The sequence below is a fragment of the Caloenas nicobarica genome, chromosome 25, assembly GCF_036013445.1.
Source record: "Caloenas nicobarica isolate bCalNic1 chromosome 25, bCalNic1.hap1, whole genome shotgun sequence".
NCBI classification, from domain to species: domain Eukaryota; kingdom Metazoa; phylum Chordata; class Aves; order Columbiformes; family Columbidae; genus Caloenas; species Caloenas nicobarica.
The window spans coordinates 4222324-4245463 of record NC_088269.1 but is presented as its reverse complement, the minus strand read 5'-3'; the positions used below and the strand labels follow the sequence as shown (position 1 = coordinate 4245463).

The following is a 23140-nucleotide window of genomic DNA, read 5'->3' as shown; positions in this document are numbered from 1 at the left end:
TCAGCGCAGCGTGTATGTTTGGTACTGAGAGACAGGACTCGACCGTGGAAGAGGAACAGAGACCTTGTGGTTAGGCACGTGGCCTGGGATCGCATCTCTCTATAACTTTTCGTTGTCTAAAGAATGGTGTAGTAGCTGAAATTCGTAATGTCATCTTCAACTGAAAAGCCTTTCTCCATTTAGCACACCTCTGCTTGGAGAAAATACTCAAGAGATTTATCTATCACTCCTCTGAAGGTTTAGGCAGGTTTTTTTTTTTCCTTTAAAGAAGAAATCAAGTAATCAATTGACTGCTGCTGAAAGCTTTTGTTCATTTTAAAATGATGAATGTGGTTATTGGAAAGTGGAGCAGAATTGTGGAAAAAAATTGTGTGAGGTGCTTGCTGAAATAGTTTTGCATAATAATATACAATACGCTTTTATGCAGTAATTGCAAAATATTTTACAGGAGTATGGTTGATGCCAAGAGGCCATTTTAAATATGAGGAAGCTGTGGTATAGAAGGGCTGAGAGACTGTGTCAAATGGAATTGAAATCACTGGGAAAATATTCTCGTTAAATTCCATGAGCTTTTTATCACCCTCTAAATAACTTGAACATTCAATTAATTGCAAACTTGCATAAAAATAGAACCTAAATCTTCTCATCCCTAATCCAGTACCTTATCCATTGGTCCGTGATCGATGGATAATCTCATCATCATCCTGTGGAAGGAATGGAATTTCTTCTTTCTTCCTAACATACTACTGGAATATTGGGGATTATGTGGTCAAGCCGATTCATGTTCTCATTGTCAGAGAAAGGGGCCAAAACTATGCTAAGGGTAGGGGGAAAAGCAAACCACGAACACATACACCAATCACCAACATAACGAAACAAAAACCACCCTAAATTCTGATTTATGGTTGAGGGGGTCTCAGATCCATGGTTCTTCATGGAGCTGCCTTTGCTAAATATGGAAATATGTGGGGGAAAAGAAAAACAAAAATAAAAAACCCCACCAGCCTCCACTACTCTCTTCTTTACCGGATTATTCCCTTAAATCCCTTCGCCTTCCCGATGCTGCTCCCCCTGCCAGGCAGCTGAACATAATCGTCTTGGATCAGCGATGTCTGTCTTGATAGCTCTGGACATCACTCATGTTACAGACCATAATCTATACCCTTCGTGTTTGCTAAGGGGCAGTGTTTTCAGTGTCAATGCAAACAGATCCTTAGGAGAAGAGTCAAAACCCGGTGCTGTAGGAGATAAATGACGAAGGTGAGGGCAGCGAGGGGAAAAAAAAACCCCTTTGTCTGACACCGTTTGGAGGTGGCGGAGAAGAGTGGGAGCGACTTGCCCGCAGCTCCGCTGCTCTCCTGTCTGCTCGTTAAGCGAGGCTCACTCGAGGACGTAAAAAATAGAGCAGTTTTTTCATACACTTGTATTTCAGTGACCTTGAAATCAAAATACTGGTCAAACCCCAGGTGCTGAAGAGAGAGGAGAGGGACATCTGAAAGTGAGAGATGCTGCTGAGTCTTGGGGATAGCAGTTATTGCTTTGTATCTTATACTTTCCTCGGTCTTGTCAAGATAATATTAAGAAACTATATCTGTACCAGGGTTGGGATTTTGCTTGGGATTTTTTTTGCCTTATATAATAAAACATTCTCTTTCAGCCTGCCTTTGAAGGAAGACTTTAGACTCTGTCACAGAAGAAAATAAAGAACCTATACAATGTGGAACTCGAGCACCATCTATAAGATGATTTGGATGAAAATGCACTTGTTATAAAAGAAAATTTTAAAGGGGTGGAGTAGAAAAAAAAAAGAAATATATTTTTGTTTCCCTTTGACAGGTTGGTACCGAGGATACACACTCCGAAATAAATCTAAGAAGGTAAGACCTCACTTCTCAGGAACTCTAATTTTTATTTCACACCTGGCCCGTCCCCATCCAGTGCTCTAAGCTGCTGCGCTTCTGCTGTATTTCTTGTCTTCATGTTGTACAGGTCTCCTGATCGCTGCGTCCTTTTCCTTAGTGATAGAAATAAATGCCCTCGAGCTAAATGTTTCAGAACCATTAGCTGGGTACTCCTCTATTGTAAGCATGTGTAATGAAATTTGAACCAGCAAAATTGACTGTTGCATATCTGCATACACTAGTTTATTGCTTTATTATTGTGCTTATGGACCTGGACGCATCCAGCATGAGTTACATGTAGTGGTAAGATTAGAGTTTTGATTTGACTTGGAAAATACTACAGAAATTATGCATGCGTGGATCTCAGCCAAACGTGGTGAGGTTTGTGAAACCAATGTGAAAACCGCATGGAAATCTGGATTCCTGTAGGAATCAGACAAATCAGTCAAATGACAACAAGAATATTTTGTAGCAAAGGAAAACAAGTATGACTGATAGTTTGAAGGGAGTTTACAGGATTTCATAGCGGGAAGATGAGTGTCATTACAAGTGTGAAACAAGGAACTGACTTCTCTGAGGTGCTAATATCAAGTGTAGTGCTCAAATGTGCAACCCAGTGCTCCTTACGGTCTGTCTTCCTGTGATACCAAAACTGGTGGACCTAACACATTTCAGTTCTAGGCAAACAGTAAATATCAGTCACAGCTGCTGTTCTGCTGGTCCTGCTCTTATCTCTTTCTCTTGCTTTCTGTCGAATGCATTTTTGTCATGTCGTGTCCTATGGTGTGATTTATTTATTTTATTTCTGTGTTTATTTTTAGGGCATTTTCCCTGAAACGTATATCCATTTAAAAGAGGCAATTGTGAAGGACCGGGGGTAGGTTGGCGCATCTTGAGATGTACTTTTGGTAGCAAAAACAATGGAATGCTGTTTCATTTAAAAATAAGAAAAAAACAGCTTTGGTGGTTGAAATGGATGCTACTAGTCTGTGTGTGCAGCAGGACACCCCACCTGTGCTGGACTTCTAGAGCTGCATAACTGCTTTTTTTCAGAGCATTGTATGTACCAAAACCAATTATACCCATAGGTGCAGGAAAATACTGTTTGTAAAAATCAAGAAAGCTCTGCTAGACAAGTTAGGAGTGAGGCAGGTCGATCAAGCTGCATTTAGCTCCTCTGGGGACTCGTGCGAGTCATAACACACTCCTGATCGCAGCCAAGTGGCCAGCAGGAGTGTGGATTCCTTCCTGGCTTGGAAAACATTGACGGAAATGACTCCTCATTTGACTCTTAGAGCTGATTCTGTGATCATTATAGTGTGAGGAAAACTGCAGTTGCAAAGGAAGAGACTTTAGAAAATACTTTTTTTTTTTTTCTTTAATAAGTGCGGCCAAGTTACTATTGCACGTGGTGATTCTTCCAAACTTGATTTCTGTGTTCCTGGAATGGATCCGTTGAGAAGAACAAAACTGACAGTAACCGGAAACATGTTTGCATTAAAAATGAATAAGGAATGTTCATGTATGTGTTGGAAAACCAATTGAATAACTTAAGAATCCTGGCGTTGTGTGCGAGTGAATTGTGTGAATATCAAGCCCTCTGAAATTTCCATTTCCATATTTATCAAAAAAGGGTGTTTTGCTACTAAGTTTTAATCTTGAGTGTAACGCCTTTTTTTCTATTGTCTCCCTTTTTCGCTAGGCAACATGAAACAGTGATTCCGAGTGAATTGCCCCTCGGACAAGAGCTCACTTCTACCCTGAGGGAATGGGCAGTTATCTGGCACAAGTTATATGTGGTGAGTTTTCTTTGGTTATTGGTATTTTATTACGTGACCTCAGATGAGATGAGACAGGGCTTTTTGCAGGGCACTTTAAGGCTTTGAATAGAACATTATGCAGAACTGAAAAACTGTCATTATTGTAAAATGGGTCTTACGAGAGGCTAAAAATGTTCTGCTCTCCACTGAGCGGGATGTGTGATCGCGGACAGAACTGGGGTTTGGTCCCCACTACGGTGTTCGCTGTGCTTGGATAATTGTGTGCTGAGGCAGCACCGATGAAGCGCTGACTGGCACGAGTCACACTCGGCATCGGGTCAGCTGCTCGGGGCTGTGTGTGAGTCACCATCGCTCTTATTATAAAATAATAATAAAACAAGGGCTCCGGCTTTGCCTCTCATGTGCCTGTCCTGAGTGAGAGCAAGATATCTCAGTTGTATGAGAAAGTTCTGTGTGAAAGCACCAGTTCTGTTTTAATAGAACCTTTAACGAGTGTAAACCCTGTTTTTCTGGAAGTATTTTAGGTACTTAATAGGATGGTTGATGCTCTCCCCAAAGTACCTACAGCTCAAAGATAGACAAAGGGTGGAAAGAAAATTAGGGCCATGTGTGGAAGGTTTGACTTGTCAGAAGCCAAATAATGTATTAATTAGTAGGGTGGGGGAGAGACATCTCATCATCTCATCTACTGAATCTGTTTAGTAGCCTGACCATATGATAGTCACCTGGCAAAAGCCAGAAGCCAAAGTACCGCAGGGTTTAGTGGTTCTGCTGAGGTAGGTGCATTCTTGCTCAAAGAAACACAACTGCAGTTCACAATCAATTGCCTTCTTTTCAAGGTGATTATTAAGGCACATTCGACAGAGTCAAACTTGATTTTCCTTCCTTTAGTGGTGAGTTCAGCCTGCATAGTATGTGCTCTGAGACTTTAATTAAGATGAGAGAATGGTTTTAAATTAGCTTTAACCATTCAGTTTACCCAGAGCAAGCTTTCCTATTGAAAATTTCACCAGGCCACAAGTACGTTTTGTTTGTGCACCACGAAACCACGAGAATTTGTTCCACCCTCTTAATTTAATGAGAAGCTGTATGTGATGTTGTTATTGTATGAAAAGAGAGTTTTGTTCCCGGCTCCTTTTTTTCTGAATAACTTTAGGATCCTAGCCTCAGAATCTATTTTTCTTAAGAGCAGAAATCTTTCATGTTCCTGTGCTTAACCAATGTAAGTCTTAAAACAGTCTTGGAAAATGTTGTGGTTTGAAATGAATTTGAGTTTATTTTCCCCTTGCAGTATGTATTAAAAAAAATACAGTAAAGGAGGAAGGAGGTACTTGAGGAGAAAAAGGAAATACAGGGTATTTTTTTTTTCTTTGGCAGCATTTCATTTTACTACTTTGATTTCTGTGGTTTTCAGCAAGCATTAATGCAGTGAGTATAGCTTCACTGCAAAATAAATACAAAAATGGGTGAGAGTTTGAACTTCGTTTAGTTAATAGGAGTTCAGTAATGTGAACAGTTGTAGAGATAACTCAGCTTTAGCTAACTGGCAGACTGAGATCTGCTCTGTATTTCCCTGAAATCTAACACAAGTTGCCTTCTCTTCGCAGTTATTTTAATGCAAGTTAAGATCACACTTTTTTCTTTGTTTACCAAGTGTATCTCTAATATCTTCCCCATAAGAACTAAAAGGCTCATCCAGCCTCCATCAGCCCCTTTGCGTTCGCCCAAATCCAAAGGAAGGTGGCTATTTATAACTCCCTTTAGACTGGTGTTCTGAGGGGCAAATTAAGAGTATTTTATATCATTTATGTTCTTTGCAGAGACCAGACACTTTAACCTTGGCAGTGCAAAGTACTGGAGAGTGTGTTCCATGGGTCTAATCTTGTTCTGTCATATGGTGTCGGTTTCTCAGATATTTTTAGTTAAATACAACTTGTATGGTAGATTAAAGTGTGTACATTTCAGAAAGCTTACCGAGCTCATCGTTTTCAGGCTATCACTAGCTTAAAATTGTCCCTTTTTTCGTCTGCAGGACAACAAGACAACGCAGTTTCGGCATGTCCAGCAACTGACTTACAGCCTGATCGAGTGGCGGTCGCAGATCCTGTCCGGGACCCTTCCCAAGGATGAGCTGGCGGAGCTCAAGAAGAAAGTCACCGCTAAGATTGACTACGGCAACAGGTAAACTCCAAACTACATCTTGAAGGCTGGGGAGAATCCCAGATCCTGGTAAGGGCTCTTGATGATGTAAATGACCACACAAGGAGAACTCTGAATTAGTCTTTACATTTTTCCTTGAAAGGGGATAATTGTGGCTTTCAGTCCGCATCAGGATGTGCCGAGGCTGCAGGTGGGCAGGTAGCAGTTGGTTCTTCATATGCCAGCAATCTCTGACTTGGCAGCAAACCGTACCTGTCTGAATTCTGCAGAAATGCTGGCACATAATTGGATTTCCATGGAGCACATTTGTGCCTTGCTAGCTGGAGCCAGGATTTGGATGCTGGTTATGAACTGAACTGCTTTATTAGCAACTGAGTGATAGAATTCTATAGGCCACCAAAACTCCACCTTTCACTGGTTTGTACAGAACAGGGATTGTCTCCAGAACTCAATTTATCTGCCTACCAGACTTGATTTAGGCCAAATAAGTCAATTAAGAAGAACGCTTATGGGAAAGAATAATAATTAGCCATAATCCGTAAGCCTGATGGAGATATATATATACACACACACATATACCTTTCTTTTAAAAAAACAAAAAACACCTTTAAGTGAGAACAAAGAAGATGTCATCTTAGAATTAAGTTACCTGGCTAATGTTTTTTTTTCCCTTTAATGGGAAAAGGAGGGATAAGTGTGTTGCAACAGGAAAACCAGCAATGTGATTATTACAAGGGATGGAGTTGGTGTGTGTTGGCTGCCTAGTGCAGGCCACAGTTTGGTCTGTGGTTCGGGCTCTTTCAGTCACCTTTGTTTCTTAAGTATTATGTTGCTTCTCATCCTCGTGACTTGCACGGTCCTCAGGATCCTGGGTTTGGACCTGGTTGTGCGAGATGACAATGGGAACATCTTGGACCCAGATGAAACCAGCACAATCTCTCTCTTCAAATCCCATGAAACTGCATCCAAAAGGATTGAGGAAAGAATCCAGGAAGAGAAGGTATATCTCTCGTCGCTGGTTTTTTTCCTCTTCAAGTAACTGGTGACCCACTGTATTTGTACATTTCTCTGAAGGATGCTGAGGTCCTTTGGTAGCAGAATTAAATTCTGTTTGTTTTTAATGGAAGTACTCTCCTTTGCAGTCCCTGCAACAGAATTTGGACCTCCGAGGGCAGCCAATATTCAACACAACACACACGTACAGCCTGTATGTAAACTTCAAGAATTTTGTGTGCAATATTGGAGAAGATGCAGAGCTGTTAATGAGCCTCTATGATCCTGATCTCTCCAAATTCATCAGGTAGGGGTTTTTTGTAGGTGCGTAAGTGATTTGGCCATCACGATGGTCATTCTAAAGAAGCCAGTAGAGGTTAGAAAGGAAGATCCAGCAGATAAGCTTTTCAGTTCAGTTGGTTGCTGCCCCAGCGGTGATTTGAAAGGTTATTTAATTTCAGAATTTGACAGGATTTTTCAAATATTCCTAGAAGATCAAAGTACTTTCGAGCTTTTACCCAGGTAATGGGAATGTCAGGTGTTGTTTTATTGAATATATTTTTTTCTTCCTTTATTCGCAGTGAAAATTACCTGGTTCGTTGGGGCAGTAATGGGATGCCTAAAGAAATTGAGAAACTAAATAACCTTCAAGCAGTCTTTACCGTAAGTTGTATTTGCATTCTAGAAATTCTTCCCTCACACTGCAAACATCTCAGTTTTGGGTTCTTTCCCCCTCCCTCACCCAGCAGAGAGGATTCACGTGGCACTTTGGGTTTTTTTCATGAACACTTAAGATTAGAGGAATGCTTCTGAAAAGTGTTTTTTTAATATGTTAATCCAAAGCAGTAGTAAAGGTGTATTATTCTGCAATACCACCATCAGTGGGTGTTGCCAACCCTTGTATTTCTGAAAATCCTGTTGGGCGCTTCTCTGTTGTAGCCGAACTGTACCAGAAATCTGGGCTTGAGATCAGTTATTTGTTGTTCGTTGCTTTGTTGATCCTCCTCCTCTTCTTTGCATCAAGATGTTAATGGAAGAATTGCACATGGATGGAATAATTTATGACAAGTAGTAAAGGTGGCACAAATTAACTGCCTTGTTCTCAGGATCTAGTATTTTGGCAATTAATATCGCTTACTCTCCTTTCAGTCCAGTTGCTGAGGTGTGTTATCAAAGAGTAATGGGTGGTTAGAAATTGTTATGTGGAAATTGCTAGTGGTTTTTTGGTGTGTTTTTTTTCCTAAGGCTCAAAGGGTACTGGGTTTACTTTTTAAAAAGAAATAATAATTTCCTTTTATAGATGCGTACAATCTAACAAAACTGCTGTTACTCTGTCTTCTTCTGTTCATAAAGCAGATTGATATAACTTTATTTTCAATAATTTCTAGGATTTAAGCAGTTCTGACTTGATCAGGCCGAAAATCAGCTTGGTGTGTCAGATTGTGAGGGTGGGACACATGGAGCTGAAAGATGGGAAGAAACACACCTGTGGACTCCGGCGGCCCTTTGGTGTGGCAGGTAGGACAGGTCCCATCAGCGGAGAAAACACCAGGGGCTGGGACAGTGGGGTGGGAATCGGGAAATAGGTGCTTGTGTCAGCATCTCTGGCTTCAAAATGGAGATGCTGATCCTCAGCTGCACATAATACCCCTTTGAGACCTGTTAATGAAAGTTGTAAGTGAAGGTGAAATGCTATTACTGCTCATTATTTGCTTTGTCACCCTCTAAAAAGATAATACCCTACCATCAGGGCAGCAGACTTTTCAAATCTTTATCAAAAAGGGGTTTGCTCCTCATGACTAATGGGATAAAGCTCGAGTTTTTAAAGGTGCCTTGGAGAATGAGACATCCAATTCTTGTTCAACTCCTTGTGAAGAGACTTGCTTGAAATCTGTGGTGGAAAACAATTTCAAAATGATCAGCATTTGAAATCTAAGTATAATTTCTTTGCCTTGCAATGCCTGGGTCCCCACCTGTTTTTTATCAGAGTATATTCACATTCACTACCACAGGTTGACCTGCGCGTCAATAAAAAAGGGCTTTTTAGAAAGTTAACATGGGAGTGCTGTTCCCTGCTGCTGTCAGGAGTGGCATCGGCCCAAAATAAGCAACTGTTGTTTCCATTCTGGTCAGGGAAAGCTCTCTCTGTATTCTTTAGCAACTTGGCAAAACTGTGTGATGAACCTGTGTTGTTGCAGTGATGGACATCACAGATATCATCCATGGGAAGGTGGACGATGAGGAAAAGCAACATTTTATTCCATTTCAGCAGTAAGTACTGGACTTCAGAGTTCATCACATATCTGGCTTATTTAAAGCAGTTGTCCTTTGGGGAAGGACGAATTTGTAAAGGAGCCTGGCAGCATACCAAGGGCTCTACAAATAGATTAGCTGATGGCAGGAGTCAGCTCTTTGAAGGAGAAGATTTTTGTCAGTCCTCCGAAGCCTTTGTTCCCCTTGGTTTACATGACAGGCTGAATTGCTCAGGGAGTTTTGGCAATGCAGCTGAAATTGCTGGGCGCCCTCTGAGGAAGGAGAGAGGAGCACCGTGCAAAATAATGTTGTGGGATCTGGGGGATGGGACCTTCAGAATTATTAGGGGATTGAGAGGCAAAATTTTCAGGAACACCTGAGCACAGAGAGCGCAGCTCTTCCTTGTGCTGGAGTGCGGTACCCTGTGTGTTGTCTGAACTTTCCAGGGTATATTGTAAGGGTGAGTCAGAGGACAATAAAAAAGGGATTTCTCCCTCTTTCTGGGAAAAAAATTCAAGCTCCAATGTGTTTTGCACTTCTGTATTGCTAGTTAGACTCGTGTGTTCTGCCTGCTTTCTGATCGCTCACTTTTTTGGCACGTTACAGTAAGTAAAATGGGGCTTGTTTGGGTAAACTCAGCCACGTTGTTGCAGTCCCAAATATAGAAGTCCATTTAGTGCAAATATAGAAATCCATTTGGTGTAGCCATATGTTATTACAAGTTATTTTCAGGGGAGATTTTATGGGGTTTAGGTTTAGGTTTTGTTTTTTCCCCTACCCTTTCAGGGCCCGAATAACTGGAAGGAAGGGTGTCTGTTCCTTTGCAGAAGGATGTTAGTCTGCTACTGTTTTGTTGTTGTTATTCTTTTCCATTTTTCCTTTAATGAGGCTGAGTTTTGATCCAAATCAGGGCACCTCTACGAGGACAGAGTCTGTGGAGACGTCGTTTTGTCTGTGCTTTGGATCATTATTGATGGTGAGGGTACAGGAGTGAAGTCAGGTTCAAGATCCAAAGCTCAATAGTTGTGTTTGTGACTAGGGGTAGGTTCATCACTTGTGTCATCTTACAGCAGTCACTAATTGTGTTAATTGATCACTAGTTAATCTGTGTAGTCTCTGAGGCACACCTGAAGACAGGGCTTGGTTCATCTGATGGGAATACAAGTTGAGATGGATTTCCATGGGGTTTGTGCAGGTGAAGAAAGAAAAAAAAAATCCTATGGAATCCTTTAAAAAAAATGTACTTGGAAAACAGGTATTGGCCAGCCTTCTTCTTGCAGAGCACGTGTTCGATGTTAGTCTGTCTGCTTCCCGGTCTCTATTGTTGTTCTTCTCAGGATTGCCATGGAAACGTACATCAGACAGCGCCAGCTCATCATGTCCCCGCTGATAACTTCCCATGTGATCGGAGAGAATGAGCCCCTCACTTCTGTCTTCAACAAAGTCATCGCTGCGAAGGAAGTGAATCATAAAGGGCAAGGTACAGCAGCCGGGCGAGAGGCTGATGTCAGAACCTGGAAGCAAAGGTTCCCCTTGCTTACAAAGGAAAATTAATGGCTTGTGAAAGTCCAGAGCTCAAGGCTTGCTGGGGTTTGCTACCTTCCCTGAGCCAAACGTACGGTCTTGTAATGGTTGTGATCCCGGCACTTTGGGAGCTACAAAAAAAGATAAAACCGAGAGCTGTTCTTATGAGTAAAGTCGTATGTTCTTTGCTAGTAAAGTCGTATTTTTAGAAGATAAACCTATTTGTATGGACATGAAGTATTTTCAAGTGAGCACGTCTGACTGCGTATGCTAAATGGCTTTGGATTTAAACTGTGTTACTCAGGGTTCTTGTTTGTGTGTCTGGCTTTTACTCAAATACGCAAGTGGATTAATCTCAGCAAGTTTCTAGTACACTTCATAGAATCTCCTTGCTCAGTAAGGTCTTATTATTCCATGTCAGGGAGACAGAACTGAGCCAACAGAGAACCAGCTTGGGATATTTAAAGCGCTGTTGCATGGAGATCACAGGAAGAAATGCTTTTCTGTTAAGCATAGGCTTAACTTTCATGTTCTCATGCTTTTTTTTTTTTTTCAGTAAATAAGTGTTATCTTTCTTTTCTCAGGTCTTTGGGTCTCCCTGAAGCTGCTTCCTGGTGATCTAGCACAAGTTCAGAAGGATTTTTCCCACCTCATAGACAGATCAACTGCTGTGGCTCGCAAAATGGGATTCCCTGAGATAATCCTTCCTGGTAGGGCCCTATGAACAGACTTATTTTAAAGCCATCTGAAAATTTGTTTTGATTGTTCTTGAAATGTCCAGCCAGTCTTTTATTCTTTTTTTGTCAAAGAAGTGAAAATAAGCTTCCTTTCTTGTATTGAAAAGTAGTAGTGTGTACTTTTTGGAAGAAGAGTATCTGTTTAGTCAGATATATTTGTTACGTATAGGTTTGACCCTGCTCTATTTAATCCGTTCAAAATGGACTTAGCCCTCTAGAGCTCTATATATTAAAAAAAAGTTATGAAAAGACAGAGTTTTATAAAAAGGATAATGCTACATTTTAAAAGAATTTGTGTAGTTTGAGAGGAAGATGAAATGGTGTGATGTTAATGTCGTTAATTAGCTGGTATCAATAAAGGCTAAGAGGAAGATAAGGATAATGTGGTACCTGAGGATGTTAATTTTAACCTGTACCAGTGTCTGTATGAGAAAAATGCCTCATGAAGCGCTGTGAATTTTAGGTGATGTTCGAAATGATATTTATGTCACGCTGGTGCAAGGGGAGTTTGACAAAGGGAAGAAGAAGACCCCCAAGAATGTAGAAGTCACCATGTCTGTACATGATGAAGATGGAAATCTCCAAGAGGTACGATGGCTCTTGCAGGAGGTCACCAGGCTGCTGTGTTGGAGTAACTCTGACAGTTATATGCTTTGAAAATTTCTGATTTAAGATACTTTTTGCTTTCATTCTAGACCTTACCTTTCCCTTTTCCCTCCTCCCCCTGTCTTTTTGTCCAAAGAAAGCTATCCATCCTGGTGCTGGTTATGAAGGTGTCTCCGAATATAAGTCTGTTGTTTATTATCAAGTCAAGCAACCTTGCTGGTATGAAACTGTAAAGGTAAGAGTGTAATTTACAGTCTTGCTTCCTTTGTGTAGAAAACAGAACTAATTTAAAATCTGTACCTGCATCAGTAACAGAACATCCTGTAAATTGACTGGAGATAGAGGCTGCTGGTGCTGCATTTTTCACTGTATTGTCATGTGCAGGTGTCCATTGCCATAGAAGAAGTCAGTCGTTGCCATTTAAGATTCACCTTCCGTCATCGGTCATCACAGGAGTGTAAGTATCGGAAAGGAAGATCGGCAGGAGTGCTGTAGCCAGAGGTTTCATCAAACACCTTCAGAGCCCCAAAATAAGATCAATAACGTGAGACTAAGACCTTGAAAGGCTCTCAAAAAATTCTCTTAAGGTAGCTCGGAGATGCAGTGAGATACTTCCACATCCAGACCTCACAAGCAGATTTGCATAATCCCAGCCAATGTATCTATAGAATTATATATGTCCGTCTAGCAGCACAACTAACCACTAAAGTTGTGTGGCAAGAGATTCTTCTGAGAGGATGTTTTTCTGTGTAGTTGCAAATACCTACTAAGTGCCTTGAGACGAGAGGGAAAGAAGAGTTCTTTCTGCTGAGGATCACAAAGTTTGCTCCTGCCGTCGCATAATCGTGTGATGCTGTTAAATAAAGGAGATGCACATAGAGAGCTGCATTATGGGTTGTACGGGCATAAACAAGACAATTCCTAATACAGATTTTTCTTTCTGTTTGCAGCTAGGGATAAGTCTGAGAGAGCTTTTGGCATGGGCTTTGTGAAGCTGATGAATGCAGATGGAACAACACTGCAAGATGGCAAACACAATTTGATTGTTTATAAGGTAGGTTGGGCACTTGCAGTCTTCACTTTTGTTTAATCGAAACAACTCCCTTGGCTTTAATCACAGTAATAGGAAAAGCATGTTGTAGTATAAAGCTACAAAGTGAGGGGTGGAAAAACAAACCTCCTAAACTCTGTGGCTTGATATCGCTCTGAAAAGAGCTTAGTTCATTGGCAGCAGGGGCGACTTCTGTTCACTAAAATTAGAGATGTAGATAGATAACATGAGTAAAGAACTATAGCTGTGAAAAGCGTTTAAAGGCCTCTCTGGCTGGCTGTGTTGAAGTGGCTCTGCAGATGAGAACTGCGAGAGGTCAGATGAGGTGTTCTCAGCATGGGATAACCCTGTCTTTGCTGTGTTCAACCCACAGGGTGATAACAAGAAAATGGAAGACGCTAAGTGCTATTTAACTCTTCCTTGTACCAAAACGGAGATGGAGGAGAAGGAGGCCCCCTCGGGGAAAAATCTGCATCATTTAGCCAACTTCACACCCACTAAAGATAGTACAAAAGACAGTTTCCAGATTGCCACTTTGATCTGCTCCACCAAACTCACCCAGAACGGTAGGTCTTGCATTTGTAGCCTAACAGTATCGTGCTGTATATTTGAAGTAAGGAGCACGCTTTCGTTATGCAAATCTTTTGGCATTGCAGCATGTGTGGGCATAGTATTTTAGCTTTAATCTTGTTTCATGTGTCAATGGCAGCCTGATCCCAGCATTGTTGGCATCACGTTGCCAGTACAAGCTACAAAAAATGTTTATGAAGCCATTAGAGACCATGTCACATGAATATTTTACCCAAACTGCCCGTGTTAAATCTAACAGGTTTGTCAGCATGTATAGAAACAGCACTCCTCAGTGACAGTGTATATGGGTTTTCAGAATCCTTTGATGTTAATGATTTTCTTTCTTCTGCCTGTTAAAAATGTAGCAATTAGAACTGAACTCTCCAGGATGCTGTTGTGCATTAACTCTGCTTTCCATGCTGCCAAAGTGCTCAAAATAAGGATGATATATATATATGTGAATGAATACAGTATGTGCTGGGAAGTGATTTGAGATTTCCAGTAGTTGTGGCAGGCTCTTGATGTAACATACTCAGACTTTGGGAAAGAAATGTGTGAAAATAACACCAGGTGTGGCTCTCTCACGTTGTACCTGTGTAGCTGCTCCCAGCTCGTGCCCATCTGGGACGTCCCAGAACTCTGCAGCTCAATGTAATCTGTACAAGAAGTTTCAGTTTTCACTTCAAGAACCATCACCAAGAGGCTGCTCTAAAGTAAACACAAGCATAAGTAAGAAAAGTCATGCACTCTAATAAAATTCCCAGCTTGAGATATCTCCTCCTGAGTGAGTGAGGAGCGTGCAAAATTGTCTACCAAATGCCTTGCATTATCAAATTACACCAAAGTTTCCATTTATAACGAAATTTAATTTCTTGCCAAGACAAAAGTACCATCTCAGGGTAATATTGTATACGTCAGTGTGACTCTTCCATGTAAGCTGATCCCAAAAATAACCTCTAGTACTTGTTCTTTATCGTTCCGCAGGCATGAAGTTGGCTGTGGTGTTGTAATCTGTTTCTAATTGCTGATGTTCTGTCCTTGCTAGTTGACCTGCTGGGTTTGCTGAACTGGCGTTCGAACTCTCAGAACATCGCTCACAACCTGAGGAAGCTCATGGAGGTGGAAGGAGGAGAAATCGTAAAGGTATGCACAGAGATTTGAGCCTTCTCATTATGCAAACACTTATCTATGTGCTCAGTGTTGACCTTGAAGGTTCCTAATTAATTGTGTTCTACCCAAAAGCTCTCTCTACAAGGCTAGGAGAGATGTTGTAGCTGCTGAGCAACAGAACAAAAATAATACTTTGCCCCAAGAGCTCTCATTAGTGGAATTCACCAGAATTACAGAAGTCAAATGTTACAGGGTTGGGGAGGTAGAAGTGACTTTCTTTTTCCCTGGATCCTTACAAAATAGAAGATACACGTGTGGATCTTTTTGGATTATGCAAGGTCACGGTTTTACTGAACTGCTGAACAACTACAGTAAATGCTGTGTCAGTGCAGACCCGTCTTTGTGTAAAATGTCATGCCTTAGTGCAGTGTACGTGGTTGATTTGGCACAGTGCAAGCTTAAACTATACGGACAGAATTCAGTGCATTTAGCACGTCTCTTGCAAGATAAAAAGACAACAGAACATAAAAAAAAATGGGGCCATTCAGAGCTGATAAGAAAAGATCCTCCTTGCTATAGTGAGGGAGAATAGCGTGATAATCATGACAAGCATGTGGATAAATACAGGACTAAGATCCCTTTTAAAATGTTCTTTCATGTACAGCTCTTCCAGTTCAACTGGGCTAGGATGGAAAGGGAAAAATGGTCCAAAAGAGCAGGTCTTGTGCAGGATTCCAGAAGCATTAGTCTTTTCTCACTCTTCTACTGTTTTTTTCCCCCTCTAGTTTTTGCAAGACACCCTTGATGCACTTTTCAACATAATGATGGAGATGTCAGAGAATGAAACCTATGACTTCCTTGTGTTTGATGCACTGGTGAGTCTTTTTTTTGGATGTAGAGTCTTTATTTTTCAGCCACATTTTCCATCTCTTCCTGTTGCTTCCTTTAGGTGAGCGATTGGTATTTTGCTCTGAGAAATAAATTATATTTAAACAGTTCTTAAGGCATTTTCAGGAGCTAGGACTGAGATACGCATTGAGCTTTTTAGTGACCACAGTGAGAACAGTAGTAAACATTTACATAATTTACAGTAATTTCTTCAGATAACTTCTTGCATTAAGACAATTTACGCAAGAGAAAAGACTTGTTGTCTATCTGAAGCACAAAGGGAATTGATTTGTTTAGGGTCGTGGGGGTATTTGTGGCTGTGGTGGGAACAGGAGCTGTGCACCCTAAACCCTAGCCTGGTCCTTAGGGGGATGGCCGCTCCTCCGAACCTTTATAGAAGGATTGGAACGACCGAATAAAAGACTTAACAAGGAGTTTTCTGCCTCTTTGGACAGGCTCCTTAGCACGTGTGTGAAAGGCACTGGCTTTGTGTGCTTCATCCTGGTGGACAAATATGTACTTGGCAGTTCAGGAGGAAATGTGAAGTCAGATGAATCCAGCTGATGTTGGTGGGGGGAGTCAATACAGGGGGACAGAATGTCCTGGCTCTAATACGTGTCATTGTAGGAACAGGACTGAGCGTTTGCCCTGAGTATAAATGGTCAGAATCTCAAGTTCTAGCTTGAAAAGTGTCATTTCTTAGCTTTGAAAAATGCTCTTCAGCAGCTCTGTGCCCGTTTAACCTGTGCATAAAGACTGAGTAGTGCTGCTCCCTGTGTCACTGTTGTTGCTCTAAGAAGTAGCTCCCTTTATCTCTGAGATTTCCTATCCAAATGCTGCTGTGAGCTGCCTTCTCTCTGAGCACTGAGGTAGTCGCACACACCACAGTATTTAGTCACTATTAGAATATGAGTAACACTATCTGTATCATTAATGCTGTTAGGAAAACAAAAACTATGACCCAGCAGAATAAATGACTTACAATTAGAGACTGAGTTAATGCTGGAGTTAGAGGTTGTGTGGCTCTGTACATCTGTTTCCTTTTGAACTTTTGGCAGGTATTTATTATTTCTTTGATCGGAGACATCAAGTTCCAGCATTTCAACCCTGTACTTGAAACTTATATTTACAAGCACTTCAGTGCAACCCTGGCGTATGTGTAAGTATTGGAAACCGCGAACCCCCAGGCTGTCACTCACAGTGTCGGGGGAAATTGATAAAGGCACACAAATTTATAAGAAGTGTGGTCTGATGGGTATTGCTGCTCGTGGAAATGCTTTGTCTTGCCAGTGGCTGCCTCAGCCTTTTCAATCTGCCCCAAAATACTTTGAGCAGAAGGAAGTTTGAATAGTCTGTACACTCTGGGCTGCAGTTTTAGGGGTATGTTTGAATGGGGTCATGGGGAGCAGAAGCAGAAGCAGACGTGGCTGAAACAGCACGAGCAACATTGTGGTTGATGGTAGCAGAGATAAGAGCGGAGTTCACCTCCAGCGGCTGCCTACAGCCAGGCACGTTGAGGCCCCAGGCTTCAGAAAAGGGCAAAATGTCACGGTAGGGTTTAAACATGCAGATTACATGAGATTACACTAGGGCATTGAAAATCTTTCACGTAGACCGTCATTTCTTTAGAAGAAATTTGCAGTTCTTCACGTTTGAATGTGTGGGTATGGACAGTGGGAGTAATTCTGTTGCCCTGTGGTGTTTTGATCTGTGGAACTCAAAGCAGTTTAAAAAAATCAGCTCACAATCCTTAGTCCTATTTTATCGGGGAAGGAAGAAGCTGATGTGCAGAGTTTATTTAGATACGTGTGAAAATTTGTTCCTTTTGGTCAACCTGTAGAGGATGCAAATGTAAGAGCTATTGGGTACTTGGCCGTCACTCACCCACCGCTTTGGGTGCTCTTGAGTTGTATAATGAAGAGAAAAGGATTTTGCCTGAATATCAGCTGCCTAAGCACTCACAGAAGATGCCAATCCTCTGATTTGGCGGAGACTAGACAGCAAATACTCATAATGTGTTTATGCAACTTCTGTCCCCGGTTCTCAGAGCGCTCAGTGAGGAGCTTTGTGCTCCACACATGGGAACGCCAACACGTGGAGAAGGTGTCAGGCCGCTTTCAGTAGAAATGGGTTTTCCAGCTTCCTGAACACTTCATTTTGGGGAAAAAGAAAAGCAGATCAAGGAGCTGGAATTTGTAGACAAGTCTGTAGGCTTCTGAGAATTTGTGAACTGGTTATGAAAATCTGGCATCCCATGAAGCCAAAGATTTCAGAAGGAAATAGGCTGTGAAGAGGAACCCCTGTCCATTATCTATTTATTAGACTGCAGTTCCTCTCTGGAATAAGGAAGCTGGACTTACACAGAAACTCAACCGGGTCTATCTTTATTCTCCTTTTTTGTTCTGTTTCCAAAGGAAACTCACCAAAGTCCTGAACTGTTACGTGGGAAATGCTGATGACTCCAGCAAGACAGAATTGCTCTTTGCTGCCCTGAAAGCCTTGAAGTACCTCTTCCGATTCATTGTTCAGTCGCGAATATTGTACCTGAGGTGAGAACAAGGTCATTACCGTCCCCGTGTCTCCTTTTGGAAGTCTGCGGAGTTACTTCCAGTCAGCACCACTGGAGGGGATATTCTTCAGGATATCCTCTATCCTTGAATTATTAAGAAGAGTATTTTTCTGCCCTTTGTTTATAGCTGGAGAAAATAAGTTTAGTACAAATTGAAATACCTCATTTGAAGAGGAGAATCCTTTTAGTAACCTGTAGCATATGGTAGTCCCGAAAAGCAACCTGTTATTTATTAAAAAAATTAAAACATGGAATTACTACCTCATTTTAAGAAACGAATGCCCACACGGTTACTTGCTAGGTGAGGGTGACACGTCCTGTTAGGATACGATCAATGACAGCGTTTTTAGCGTAGCCTGAAAACATGTTTTCAGAGATTAACCGTGAATGTTTGGGGTCCTTTTCTCATGTTCATTTCTGGCTTTTTTGTTTAATACAGAACGAGCTGCTTGATTCTTGGAACCCAAGCAGATTTTCATGTAATGGCAGCTTAAAAAGTGCAGCTTTTCCCTTGTAACAGATTTCAGCAGGAAATTACTGCGGAATCCCCAAAACCATTTTTACACTCGTGTCTTTGCAGGAGGAGATTGCTTTAAGATATCGTTCCACAGGATAAAATAATTTTTCAGCTGCTGTGACACTGTTAGCCTAGATTTACGTGTATAACTAGCTCTTTCTGTTCTTTGTAGGTTTTATGGGAAAAGTGAAGATGGGGATGAATTTAATGATGCAATACGCAAGCTTTTCCTCTCCTTCAATGTCCTCATGGACCGGCCTTTAGAGGAGGCCGTCAAGATTAAGGTATGCAGAATTTGCAGAGAGAGCTAATATTTTTTTATTAGATCAACTGAGACAGTTTGGGGAGGAAGGGGAAGGCAGAAAAAGGCACAAGCTTTGGGGCACATAAAACCCGTTCAGATGAATCACAGCACCTCTGAATGTCTGTTTTAATGAACTGTGTGTGACAGGAAAGGAATATTTAAGCCCCAAAGTTTATCAAATAAAGGTGAGAGCTTTGGCTGAAGATGTGATCTGCCGCGGTGTGGGAGACACTTCAACCAGGAACACCAAGCTTGAGGGTGATGGAGATAGAAATGTTAAACCGCTGCAAAAATCAACGTAATGCTGGGAATGAAAAGAATGCAAAAACAAATGGGTCTTAAATGTGCCTTAGATTTTATACTTCTGTGTTTTTTCTCATGTCAACTGGATTATGAACCTTCTGTTGATGCTCTGAGGAGGAGCAGGGCAGCCCTGCAATGAGGCTGCTGAATTGCTGAAGGCAGTGAGGCCTTCAGATTGCTGTATTTCAGTTCTTCTAGCCAATGTGCTTTTATCTGTTTGAAGGAAAGACTGATTCTAAACTTTTAATTAGCACTCGGGTGATTTAAAGCCCAGCTTTGATTCTCATGCAGTCAGAGTACCTGCTGGCAGCAGCCAGAGAACATCACAGAGGGACTTTACACCCTTTTAGAAGGAACTAGGTAGTCTAACTCACTTTCCACGTGTGTTTCGTGTCCTTATTTGTTGTTTTTTTCCTTGCAGGGTGCAGCTTTAAAGTATTTGCCAAGCATCATAAATGATGTCAAACTTGTATTTGACCCTGTTGAGCTCAGGTAACCATATTAAGTTTGTTTGTCCTCCAAATCCAGCTCATCTGGTGGGGAGAATTTTGGAAACTTTCCTAAAAAACAGCCACTCTGATCATGACGTGATGATGCATGTACTATGCATGAATATGAGGAAGCACTTGCAGGGCTTTAAAGGAAGCCAGTTTAGTTTGAAGGAATCTATACATCTCAACTGCTCTTTCTTAGGAACACTGAGATTTTACTGCAAACCAAAATTGGAGGACTGGGGAGCAATATTGAAATGTTGTGCAAGTTTCCACCAATTCTTAATATTGCTTCTGAGGTAAACCAAAATGTGTGACAAAGGCATGATCAGGAAATCAAAACTTGTATTTATTCAGGAAATTCACAACACTGGTTTCTGTTCTTTGGCGTTCATAGCTTTGCCCAGAACCTCCCAACCATACCTCCTTGTTCTGACACAAGTAATTTGCTCGTAAACAGTAGACAGACAGCAAATGTACATGGAATTTAATTTAATGGAATCTCAGATTGAAATGAGTCATCACTCTTGATGAAAGGGGCATCTGGAAGGATACACTTTTGTGTACATAGCAGTGTTTCAAGTTTCAGCAGTGGTCTGCTGAAGCTTTGCAAGATTCTGCTTTCATTTCATGTGAAAAGTAAGTAGGATTATCGTACACTGGCACTGGAGGGCAGATAGCGTTGCCTATTTATAAGCTTTTGTGAAACATCTAGTGTGTCTTGGGATGCAAGCTTTATTTTAAGATGTTTAAGCCTGCAGTTTTGAATATTGTTCAGTTTTACTAAAAGCCCTGTGCTGAGTTTCTTGAAAATAAGTTAGGGTTCCATAATAATTTGCCTGGAGACCACTTGTAGGTAACGTGTCCACACAGTGACAAAACCGCTTGACTTGCTTGGGTGCAGTGGGATGGAATAATTCTGGGTGAAAATGCTGACCGTCTGCTTCCTTTGTGCTTTGCACCCCAGTGTCCTCTTCAGCAAGTTTATCCAAAGTATTCCCGACAACCAGTTGGTTCGACAGAAGCTCAACTGCATGACCAAGATAGTCGAGAGTGACCTGTTTAAACAGTCTGGTAAGTAGCAAATGTAGGATCCTCATCCAGTGCGTTGATTTAGAAAGAGGCAGAAGCCGACAGGGTACTATTTGATGCCATACATATAAATACAGGTCATTTATGACTTTCTCTAGTCTGTTAGGTCTCTCAAGTGGATTTAAGCATGTTTTGGTGTCCAGGATAAAGTTACAAGCTGAAAGCTACTGTGTGGTACCTGCGTATACCGAATGCTGAAGAACTTGCTGAGACCAACAAGATGTGGTGCTCTGTTCTGTTCTCTAGAATGCAGAGATGCTCTTCTGCCGCTGCTCATAGATCAGCTGAGTGGCCAGTTGGATGACAATTCAAACAAGCCTGACCACGAGGCCTGCTCACAGCTACTTAGCAGCGTTCTTGAAGTCCTGGATCGGAAAGATGTGGTGAGCATCAACTGTCGAGCGTGGAAATTAAGGTTAATTCTTCTCAACTTATGCCTTAAAGAATGATGTCTACAGCAATTGTGTTGCATTGCTGAGTAGTTCTTATAATCTCTTTGCACGTCAAGTAGCTACGTTTAAAAAGCAACCGTAAAAGGTTGAGTTAGTGGTCATCACTACCGTACAAAAAGCAATTACTTTGCTTTCTAGGGACCAAAATGTGGCTTGTTGAATTATTTGGAGCAAGTCATAAAAGTGTTTGGTTTCTCATTTTCTCTGCTGCGAAATAGGGATAATGGTCAGGAGAATAGTTAGTCTCCACATTAGTCATGGAAATTAATTCTAAGTTGCTATGAAAAGAACAGTTTGAACCGAAGAGCTATTTAGGGAAAACAAAGCCAAATCAAAACACCAGCTTTGGTTTAGCTATGCCAGGATGAACTAACGAAGCTGGTATATATCAATTCTGCTAGCTTTTCACCAAGTGTATACCTGCAGTATTTGAATCGATTGTTCATGTGTTTTAGATCTCCTTTTTTGCATCCTCTAATGACAATTAACCACTGTCAGGGCAGTCCTCCCATACAGGGAGCACTCTATAGAACAGTGTACATTAAGAATTGTCTCAAATTTTCCTTACGGGCTGTCCCCAGGGTCCCACTGCTGCCCACATCCAGCAGATCATGGAACGCCTGCTGAGGAGAATAAACCGCACGGTGATTGGAATGAGCAGACAGTCTCCACACATCGTGAGAGCCTTTTACTTGCTTCAGTTATTACTTTACCATTTGTTATAGTGGAATTTATTCTCCTGGGAGATTTCAGTGTGTTAGAGTGGTTTATGAAATCATCTTTCCGTTTCCTGCAGGGCTTCTGTGCCACTCAAACGTGGCTTTTGGTGGTTTTCTGAGACCAGGTATTAGGATACAAGTTGTCCTATTCCAGCGGCAGTTTGAACCGAGTCACAGTTGGCTGTGATTTCAAGTTCTTTTGGGCCCTTGTGTATAAAGAATTTGGTTTCAGTGCAGTTTCTAATACACAAGGAGTGTTTCCTGAAAAAAATACTCTTTTGTCACATTGGCTGAATAGGATTAAATCCTGAAGGACGAGGCATTTCCGAGGGGAATTTCTGACTCCTGTGTGGCATCTTAGATGGTGTTACCAAGTTGGTATGTGTTAATTTGCACTGTACTTCATGTACAGAAAGATGGAAAAATCAAGAGCTGGACGTTTGGAGCGGAGGACTAAACAGTCAGACTGATGTCAGGACATAATGATCAGGATCGTGATCAGGGATATTTGATTAGGCAGAACTGTGACAGCATATCCCACACTTCACATTTACGGTGCTCAATACAGGAAAAAAAATCAAACGTTTTGTTTTTCCTCTTCTAGGGTATTTTTGTGGCCTGCATGACAGCCATCCTGAGGCAGATGGATGATCTCCATTACAACTGTTACATCAATACTTTCAAAACCAGGCAGGACATTATTGTAAGTCAGCCTGACTGGGGGGTTGGCTCGGTCCATAAAACATCCCACTCTGCTTCTGAAAGGTCATTTCAAGTTACTGCGTTCAGTTCGCGTTCATCAGCAATGACTTACGGGCACCTAATGCCACAGCCACTGGGGATATATTCACATCACCCCTGCTGGGAATACGCAGTGGACGTTGCTGACTCAGTAAAGCTTGAGAAAAGCATTTGTGTCATTGAGTAAAAACATGTTTAATGACGATTTAAGTCTGTGCAATTAAAAAGTCAGGAACCAGAAGAGTGAATGAAGATGAAAACGGAAAACATTTTCCCCTCTCTTGATCTCACTGTATCTCTTTGTGATTCTTTTCTCTTTATCTACTTCTTCCTACTTCTTTCCTCTCCTCTGGAGTTTAATTAAAAGCTTTAGTCTTG

At 41.4% G+C, this 23140-nt stretch overlaps 1 protein-coding gene across 1 annotated transcript in view; it reads left to right on the top strand.

Moving 5' to 3' along the window:
• DOCK5 (dedicator of cytokinesis 5) overlaps window positions 1-23140 on the top strand; it is a 68206-nt gene that overhangs the window by 18817 nt on the left and 26249 nt on the right. Inside the window, exons 3-28 of the mRNA XM_065651815.1 lie at window positions 1837-1877; window positions 2723-2778; window positions 3604-3700; window positions 5715-5863; window positions 6707-6842; window positions 6985-7142; window positions 7417-7498; window positions 8224-8353; window positions 9034-9106; window positions 10426-10568; window positions 11197-11322; window positions 11813-11937; window positions 12092-12190; window positions 12340-12412; window positions 12906-13009; window positions 13380-13572; window positions 14622-14719; window positions 15472-15561; window positions 16633-16733; window positions 17989-18123; window positions 18833-18944; window positions 19689-19759; window positions 20726-20832; window positions 21097-21233; window positions 21884-21979; window positions 22626-22724. Of these exons, the coding sequence (XP_065507887.1) occupies window positions 1837-1877; window positions 2723-2778; window positions 3604-3700; window positions 5715-5863; window positions 6707-6842; window positions 6985-7142; window positions 7417-7498; window positions 8224-8353; window positions 9034-9106; window positions 10426-10568; window positions 11197-11322; window positions 11813-11937; window positions 12092-12190; window positions 12340-12412; window positions 12906-13009; window positions 13380-13572; window positions 14622-14719; window positions 15472-15561; window positions 16633-16733; window positions 17989-18123; window positions 18833-18944; window positions 19689-19759; window positions 20726-20832; window positions 21097-21233; window positions 21884-21979; window positions 22626-22724 (2831 nt within the window). The remainder of the gene's footprint in view (window positions 1-1836; window positions 1878-2722; window positions 2779-3603; window positions 3701-5714; window positions 5864-6706; window positions 6843-6984; window positions 7143-7416; window positions 7499-8223; window positions 8354-9033; window positions 9107-10425; window positions 10569-11196; window positions 11323-11812; window positions 11938-12091; window positions 12191-12339; window positions 12413-12905; window positions 13010-13379; window positions 13573-14621; window positions 14720-15471; window positions 15562-16632; window positions 16734-17988; window positions 18124-18832; window positions 18945-19688; window positions 19760-20725; window positions 20833-21096; window positions 21234-21883; window positions 21980-22625; window positions 22725-23140) is intronic.